This window comes from Arachis hypogaea, chromosome 6 (assembly GCF_003086295.3).
Source record: "Arachis hypogaea cultivar Tifrunner chromosome 6, arahy.Tifrunner.gnm2.J5K5, whole genome shotgun sequence".
Lineage (NCBI taxonomy): Eukaryota > Viridiplantae > Streptophyta > Magnoliopsida > Fabales > Fabaceae > Arachis > Arachis hypogaea.
In genome coordinates this window covers 58,415,238-58,424,702 of record NC_092041.1, presented here as the reverse complement: position 1 = coordinate 58,424,702, position 9,465 = coordinate 58,415,238, and the positions used below count along the sequence as shown (strand labels likewise).

The 9,465-nt window shown below is 39.9% G+C and overlaps 1 protein-coding gene across 1 annotated transcript; it reads right to left on the bottom strand.

Annotated features, from left to right (window-relative positions):
- Positions 1 to 3,910: 3,910 nt before the first annotated feature.
- Positions 3,911 to 6,028, bottom strand: LOC140173670 (uncharacterized). The gene is made up of 4 exons (XM_072198180.1): positions 6,016 to 6,028; positions 5,468 to 5,908; positions 5,031 to 5,183; positions 3,911 to 4,413 (listed from the first exon to the last, which is right to left on the bottom strand). The coding sequence occupies exons 1-4, from the start codon at positions 6,026 to 6,028 to the stop codon at positions 3,911 to 3,913; spliced, it is 1,110 nt and encodes a 369-aa protein (XP_072054281.1).
- Between the last annotated feature and the right edge of the window lie 3,437 nt (positions 6,029 to 9,465).

Here is a 9,465-nt window from a genome sequence, read left to right as displayed (position 1 = left end):
TAGTACATCCACCAGACAGGAGTATACATACTGCCTATGCATACTGGTAAACTCGAATGCATAGAAGCACTTTATATAAAATGGTTACTTATAGGTCTGATAGTTTATTACAGTAATTTTAAAACACTACAGATGACGCCAAGCTACCACTGACAGGGGAGTAGGCTGTAACGAGGCACCACCGACAACGCTTAAAAGGAAACAACAACAAACCCTTCAAAATTGATGAGAGCAGGTTTAAATATTTATTCCCACAAGAGAGACAAAGATTGATATCTAGTGTTTACATTGCACATTCCACACAAGACAAATTTTGGGCACTATTTATGACACTACAAAAGATGTGTCTGACTTTTTCAAGATCTCAGCAATGCGCTTTGTTTGGGGGTGCGAGCAAATCTCACTAACGCCTATCATCCACAATCCAACCACAAGATTAATCATCTCATTAATTCTTTACTTGTAGGCCCATTAAAGAATCAAAATAGGACCCAACAACTATTTTGGCCCAATCTGATAATCTACTACAAATGAAACCCAACAACTTAAACCCCCGTTTGTAATTCGCACATCTGACATGACTAAGCAAAGCCATCATTCAGCGAGCTACTAAAAGGCTCACACGTTGCTCCATCCTACAAAAGCATATTCACATGTGTCCAACAAACATTAGATGATACAGAATCTTTGTATATCTGTATGAATATGAATCTGTACACTAGAGCGGCCCATTAATATATTATCAATCTATTCTTAACACTATTATTATGTTATTATTGGTATTATATACGCAAGTATTATTATTATTATTATTGTAACACCCTAATTAGCCTAAGCTTTACCTCGCATCGTAAAGCAAAGGTTAATCAATGGTTATAACAATTCTAAGCTCGTACATATAATATATAGAAAGAATTAATATAATCTAGAAGTCCGATGAAGGATATAGCTCAAAAACAGGATTTGAAAAGCGCAAAATGTACTAACGAAGCTTCTAACCTAGAACACAAGAATCAGAAGTAATATAACAAAAGATAAGTGTATAATAGTATAAGAATCTAGCCAAGGCTTGCGGGGTTTAAGCTGGCTAGCCATATATACAGACAAAATAGAATTTGAAGTTAAAATAGCTTATATAAGTTTTCTCTCTCAATACAAGCCTCTATGGCAAAAACAAAATACAAAAGTGAGAGATATGTAAACAAAATAAATAAAAAAGACTCCAAGGGTAACAGGATCCTCCGCTTCTGTCACCATCCAAAGCAACTCACCGAGGTGGGTTGCGACCTGCATCTGAAAAACACAATAGAAATATGGTATGAGAACCGGAGGTTCTCAGTATGGTAACAGTGCCCGATGATGTAAGATATAAGACCCCGGGACGCCAAAGGCAATCCTAGAACTTCATATCCACCACAAGATCCATCTTACAGCATAACTAAAACATAAAATATAATTTAAAACCTTAACATAATAAAAAGACTAATCTAACTTAAGGGAAGTAAAATACAAGTAGAAGCATATAAGGCAAGTAATTCAAATAAGCAATTATATGGCAAAGCATACAAATAGATAGAAGATGCACATGATGAATGCTTGTCCTATTGGCTGTGATATCACATTGTCCATTCAACTGCCAACCCAACACACCTCCATGGAGATGTCGCCCTTTGGAATCATCATTGAGAACTCCCAAGATATGGTGCTCGGCTCACCGTCCAGGATTTTGTGCCTGCACACTCTATTGATCCGAAGGGATGCGAGCGGGATACTCTTGCCACAGACCTCACATCTCAATGTAAACGGGATTAACTACCATCCTTATGCCTTCACCGCTACCTCGAAAACCGGGATTAACCACCATCCCTACCAAGCGTATAGCGTCTCATAATCTGAGTATAAATTAGTACTTTAGTGGTTTTCAGAAAACATTTTCAGTATAACATGGATCCATCATCTCACTCAGAGTCCTCGACTCAAATCAACCACTGTCAATTCACATTTCAATTCCGAACTCAACAGTTCATCAGTTCTCATTTCACATACCAATCCACCATCCTCAGTGCACCAGAAACCTAAGCCTCCGTTTTCTAACTTTTACAAAATAAGATAAACTAAATCTCTTAGGTTCTTTCCCATGTTCTCGTACCGAAATTTATGTCAAAAAGAGTTAAAATGGTATCCTAGAAGCTTACAATCTTGTTGGGAAGGTGAAATAGTTGAAAACAAAGTTTAAGTTTGAGAAACAGGGCGTGTGCGTATGCACAAGGTTGTGCACATGCACGCCCATGAGAGGTTTTAAAAAGTGTGCGTACACATAGAGGAGTGCATACGCACAGGTACAAAAGTTCACAAGTCTGTTCGATCGCACAAGCTGTGCTAGCGCCCCTCAACAGACGACCCTTCCCAACGTGTGCGTGCGCACAAGTTCTACATCCTCATTGGGTATGTAAGCGCACAAGCTGTGCTAGCGCTGCAAACAGGAAGCCTTCCCCTGCGTGTGCGTACGCATAGGTCTGTGCGTGTGCACAGTTTTAAAAGTTTGCAGTGGTGTGCATGCGCACAAGGCTGTGTGTGCGCACTTACCAGAAATCACAAAAATTTTGCAACTTTGCAAAATTTCAGATTTTGACACCAAACCTTGAATGATCATAACTTCCTCTACAAAAATCCAAATTTTACAAACTGTATATCAATTTGAAGAGTTTTCATTGAGCTTTAATTCTAAACAATTTTCAATAAATTTTGAAAACTAGGGCATGAGTTATGATCAGACAAAGTTCACTAAAATTCCCTTTTTACTCAAAGTTCACAATTTACCAATTTCCCAATTCTCACAACTCAAACCAACCAAAACAAATAAAACCATTCCAAACTCCATTTTCATCAAAATATACCATTATAACATATTGCACCATTATTACTAAGCTTTCCAACCATAATCCAAGCTTCAAATTCCACTACAACAAGCACCAATAAGTTCCAATAGCTTCCAAACTCACAATAATCAAGCTATATACACACAAATAATCACTAATCAACCTAGGGCTCGTCATAAATAAAATTTCAAAAGAGTTCAATGCCTCTTACCTTGTTCAACAATTTTGGTAGCCAAAATCCAAGGCTAAGCAAGAGTTAGAGTGAACCTAAACACCCAAAATCACAAAATCTCACTTAATCAAAACCCTAGGATTCGAATTTTTTGGAGAGAAGAACTAGAAGATTTCGTGGTTACCTCACTACTTTCTTGAGTCGGTTTTGTAGAGCTCTCCATGAGGAATATGTGGTCGCAAACGGTGCGGCGATCGGAGCTCTGTAGCTCAAGATATGAGCTTGAGAACTTAGGAATGAATAGTGCTAATGGGGTTTCTCTTCTCCTTCTCTTCTCAGCTGGTGGTGTTGTGTTTTGAGAGTGTCATGGCTGATGGGTTCACTTAATGAACCTATTTATATGTTGGGCTTGGGACCAACTTAGGCCCGGTCCAACCCGTTAGCGTTTTTAGCCCGTTTGGCTTAACTTCAAACCAAATCTTTAAAATTAACACCCGGTTTTTTACTTCTAACATTTTTCTAAGGTTTTTAACTGCTTTCACTTTTTCTCGCACAGTGCCGGTCAGACTTTAACTTGTTCAACCAGTTCAACTGCCAATTCGCTGTTCTTCTTAGTTTTTTGCAGAAAATACATTTTCTAACTCAGAAAAACCTACTGAGTCCAGAAATCCTATCTAAATCCTCAAATTCTCATTATAACTTTTGGAACCTAATTTAGGCAATATTAATTAGCTAATTATGCAGTTAATTAGTCGTGGTGATTACATTCTCCCTGCCAAATAAGAAATTTTGCCCTCAAAATTTAGTAATTACCTGAGAATAGCTCGGGGTAATCTTTTTGCTTCTCAGACTCTAATTCCTAAGTGTGCTCTTCAACTTCTGCTCGCTCCCAAGCTACTTTAACCAATGAAACTTCTTTTCCCTGCAGTTTCTTCACACTAGTGTCATCAATTCTCATTGGCGTCACTTGGAAAGTTAAGTTCTCCCTCAATTCTATCGACTCAGGCTCTAACATATGAGTCGTATCCGACGTGTGCTTACGGAGCTGTGACAGGTGGAATACGTCATGCAAGTTAGACAAATGAGGTGGCAAAGCTACTTGATACGCCACCGGCACGAATCGCCGTAGAATCTCAAATGGTCCAATGAACCTCCGATTCAACTTCTTGGTCTTAATCACTCTTCCAATCCTAGTTGTTGGTGTAACTCTCAGAAATATATGTTCTCCCACTTTAAACTCTAACGGTTTCCTTCTCTGGTCCACGTAACTCTTCTGTTGACTCTGGGCAGTTAGAATTCTCTCCCGAATCTTTTTAATCTTCTCAGTAGTCTCTGCTATCAAGTCAGGACCCAAAACACTTGCTTTACCAGACTCATACCAACAAAGTGGAGATTGGCACTTCCGTCCATACAAGGCCTCATACGGAGCCATCCCAATGCTCGCATGAAAGCTATTGTTGTATGCAAACTCCACCAATGGCATGTAACGGTCCCAACTTCTAGATTGACCCAATACACATGCTCTTAGCATATCCTCCAACGTCTGAATAGTCTTTTCTGACTGTCTATCCGTTTGTGGATGATATGCGGTATTGAGACATAGCTTCGTACCGAAAGACCTTTGGAAAGCTCCCCAAAACCTTGATGTGAATTGGGGGTCACGGTCTGACACTATGCTCGAAGGCACACCGTGTAACCTTACTATCTCCTTGATGTACAATGTTGCCAACTCCTCCATAGAACAGTTCACTCGAACAGGCAAAAAATGTTGGTGAATTCTTCATCATCCTTGGTGAATTCTGCATGCCTCTTTGTATTTCTACAATCCTTTGTATTTCTACAAATTCTCCCTTTGTATTTCTACAATCCTTCATCATCCTTGGTGAATTCTGCATGCCTCTTATCACCAACTGGTTGAAACAACTGCTAAAGCTTTTGCTCATCTTGCTGAGTCCTCTAAATCTCTATTATAAACATACTTGAAATCTGTAATTGGTTCAAACGAGCTCTTCCAGCAACTTCACCAATATCCAGCTTAAGATCCATAAACTTATCCCCTAGCTCCTCTTCCTTGATTATCATCCAACAATTGTCAAGGACTTTCGGCTCAATGCATCCGCCACCACGTTTGCCTTTCCAGGGTGATAACTTAGTTCAAAATCATAATCTTTTAGCAACTCCATCCACCTCCTTTGATGCATATTAAGCTCTTTCTGATCAAAGATGTACTTGAGACTCTTGTGATTAGGAAAGACACTAAACCTTATTCCGTACAAGTGGTGTCTCCAAATCTTCAACGCAAACACAATTGCCGCTAATTCCAAATCATGAGTTGGGTAATTTACCTCATGTGGTCTCAGTTAACGCGATGCAGAAGCCACCACGTTCCGGTGTTGCATCAACATGCAACCTAAACCTTTCAAGGAAGCATCACAATATACCTCAAAAGGTAAAATCAAAACAGGCGCTGAAGTCAACTTTTGTTTTAGAGTCTGAAAACTCTCTTCACACTCCGACGTCCACACAAACGGCACTTCTTTCCTTGTCAATTTAGCCATCGATAGCGCAATCCAAGAAAATCCTTCAATAGATCTCCAGTAATATTCGGCTAAACCCAAGAAGCTTCTGACTTCCGTCAAAGTCGTCGGTCTTTCCCATTCCATCACCACTTCTACTTTAGAAGGATCCACTGCTATTCCTCCTTTCCTCACCACGTCACCTAAGAACTTCACTTCCTCTTTCCAGAACTCGCACTTAGATAACTTAGCATACAATTTCCGCTCCTTTAAGATTTGCAACACAATCCTCGAGTGTTCTTCATGCTCCTTCGCCGTCTTAGAATAAACTAAGATGTCGTCTAAGAAAACCACCACAAATTTGTCCAAAAAGGGACGAAATACTCTGTTCATGTAATCCATGAACACAGCAGGTGCATTCGTTAACCCAAAGGACATAACTGCGAACTTGTATTGTCCATAGTGCGTCCTAAACGCAGTCTTAGGGATATCATCCTCTTTCACCCTTATCTGATGGTAACCGGATCTTAAGTCGATCTTGGAAAACACTCCGGTTCCTTGCAGTTGATTTATCAAGTCATCTATCCTTGGCAGTGGGTACTCGTTCTTCACAGTCACTTTGTTCAACTATCCGTAATCCACACACAATCGCATTCCTCCATCCTTCTTCTCCACCAATAAAACTGGCACTCCCCATGGAGATACACTTGGTCGAATGAACCTCTTGTTCAGAAGCTCTTCCAACTGAGCCTTTAATTTAGCAAGCTCTATCGGAGCCATACGATACGGAGTAATCGACACTACTCCAGCTCCCGACACCAATTCAATCACAAATTCAATCTCCCTTTGAGGTGGAAACTCAGGAATATCCTCTGGGAACACTTCCGAAAAGTCTCTAACTACCGAAATCTGCTCTAAGTTCTGGGCATCACCCAAGGTATTAGTAGCCAACAAGATATAACCCTGACACTCTTTCCCACTACAGTGCACCATTACAGAGTACATGTAGTACCCCTCAGCTATCACTGCTCTATTTTCTCCTTTCGGCATTAACCGAATTGACCACTCAAAGCAATCCAATAAAACCTGATTCTTCGACAACCAATTAAACCCCAAAATCATCTCCAACCCAACCATTGGTAAACAAATCAAGTCATGCAGGAAGTCTCTACCCTCAAGCTTGAAACCTACTTGCCTACACCCTGACAGGTTCGCTTTGACCGTTAAAAGTAGGTAACCCGTTCCCCTTGTCTTTTGTTTGTCTCTATTGCATTCTATCTCATCGTATCCCGTTTGGTTTTGCGATATTTGAGAATCGCCGTCAATACCTCGGTGTAGGTTCAGGATACTCCCTTGTTCCAGAGTCTGGGGCTATTTAAACTAACCGATTCAGAATTCTCTGATGTACTAGTATTAGCAATAGCAAGTGCATCTTTGATGCAGTCATCAATTCTCCCGAGAGGCTACAATTGCTGCGAGCAAACATATTATTGACGAGGAAGGCATTTTTGCTATGCTATAAATACTTTATTTGTTCTGCTATTCTGCACAAGCCTGGCTGGGGAAGAATTATGAAGGGTAAAAATATATGGATTAAAAGCTAAAGCTTAAGACATACTTTTTTATCTAGAAATATCCACCATTTACAAAAATTTTGTTTCTTTTTTAAGAAAACAATAAGGTAAGGCCATTCCATTTCGACAAAATACCCACACCCAAGTTCCATAGCTTTGGGTCTGCTAGTCATGATTTTCTTACCCCCAGAGGTAAGGGTCTTTATCTAATCATAACCGTCTGATGTGGAGTATGTACATGCAAATTAAACACTAACTCTGACACTTTCAAGCCTAGTTCTTCAACTTTAGCAAACAAAATAAACGAATGCAAAGCTCCAATATCATACAATGCAATTAATGTTTTATCACCAATTGAACATATACCTCTCATCAACGGATCCGCCGTGGAAGCATCTTGGTGTTCACAGCAAAAACTCGACCTTGGTGCTGACTTTGAATCGCATTCGGGTTTTTTCCACGAGTGCAATCCCTCGCAATGTGACCAGGTAACCCACAGTTGAAGCAACCACCGAAACCAATCTTGCAAGAGTCATATGGATGAAATCGCCCATAATGCACACAAGTCAAATACGGAGAAATCTTACTCTGATTTCCTCTTCCCTTGGCATACTGAAACTAATTCTGAGTGTTCTCTCTAAAGCCTCCTTGCCCTTAAGGCACATATCCTCCTTTCTTGAAACTTTGACCCCTCGGATGGAAAAGCTTGCCACATCCCTACTAGTATTCCCTTGATGAGTGTCCTTGGACGAAGCTGCTGTTTTTGCATACACCTCAACCACCCTCGCCTTATTTACAAAATCAGAGAAAGTACGAATATCCATAGGAGCCACAGTAGTCATGATGTTGTCCTTCAGCTCCCTCTGATACTTGATACATTTTCAGCTCTCGTAGGCCTCCAGGGCACCCTGACACACCCTAGAGAACCTACAAAGCTCCTTAAATTTTCTTGTGTACTCTGCCACAGATAAGAAACCTTGCTTCAGCTGCATAATTTCCATCTCCTTCGCTTCCCTTGCAGACTCAGGAAAATACTTCTTGTAGAAGGTCGTTTGGAAAACATCCCAAGGAACATCGGCGTTCTGGAGCTGTAGCAAGCGGCATTCTGCTTGCCACCAATGCTGGGCCTCTCCCGCAAGCTGATAAGCAGCAAATTAAAATATTGATTATTCGGAACGTGCTGCGCCTGTAAAGCATGCTCCAAGGCATGAAACCAGTTGTCCACTTCTGTAGGATTGGTTGAACCCCTGAACCTTGGAGGTTGAACCTTGAGGAAAGTTGCTAAGGTCATCGGAGCTCCTTCCGTGTTATCGCCGTTTCCCTCAGCATTGTCATTTGCATTTTCTTCACCATTCCCGTTTCTGTTTCTGGCCAGTTGGCCTAACTTCTGCACAGCTTGCAGAGTCACAGCAACATTAGCCTCCATAGTGTTTGCATGGCTCGCCATGGCCGTGATGAGCGGAAAATTGATGGTATAGAATTTCACAAATGAAATCTCGTTGTAAGTATAGTTTCTAAACCAACATTAATCCTTTCATACAAAAATTTAGTTGTCACAAGTAACAAACCCCTTTAAAAATAACTGAAGTATTCACACCTCGGGTCATTCTCCCTAGGAATTGCAATAAAGTGTTCTTGCTATTGGTTATGAAGTATGTTTGGGGTTTTTGAGATAAGAAACAAGAATTGTAAATTGCAAAAGAAATAAACTAACAACTAGAAAGGCTCTTGGAAAGGTATGAGAACTAGAATTCTTATCCTAGCTATCCTTATCAATTGTGATGAAAATAGTTCATTGCTCCCACTTAGTTAACCTCTAACCATAGAGTAAAGTCAAGTGTATGGATTAACTTGAGTCCACAAGTCCTAGCCAGCTCATAATGAAAGACTATCTTTAGTGGCATTCAAGTCAATTAGCAACTTCTAATTATCAATCAACAAAGGAGTTTGACAACTTAAGAGTCACCAATTACTCAACCAAAGCCAAGAGGGGACAATTCTACTCTAACATCCTTCCAAGCATTTTGTCAAACACTTGGAAGGCATAAAAGGAAAGTAAAATCAAATTGCAAGAAATGTTAATCTACAACTACTAATTGCAAGGAATTAACAACAATAAAGCAAATCAATAATAAAGGAACATGAAACATGAATTGCATTGAAATGAAAATAGAAGAAACAAAAGTACATCAACAACAAAGTAAGCAAGGACAAGTAAAGTACAAAATTAGAGAGAGGAAAGGTAGAGGAACATGAATTTTTGAAGGAAAAGTGAATCAAAGCTTGAATTAAACCTAGATCTAAGAAATTCTAATCTACAACTT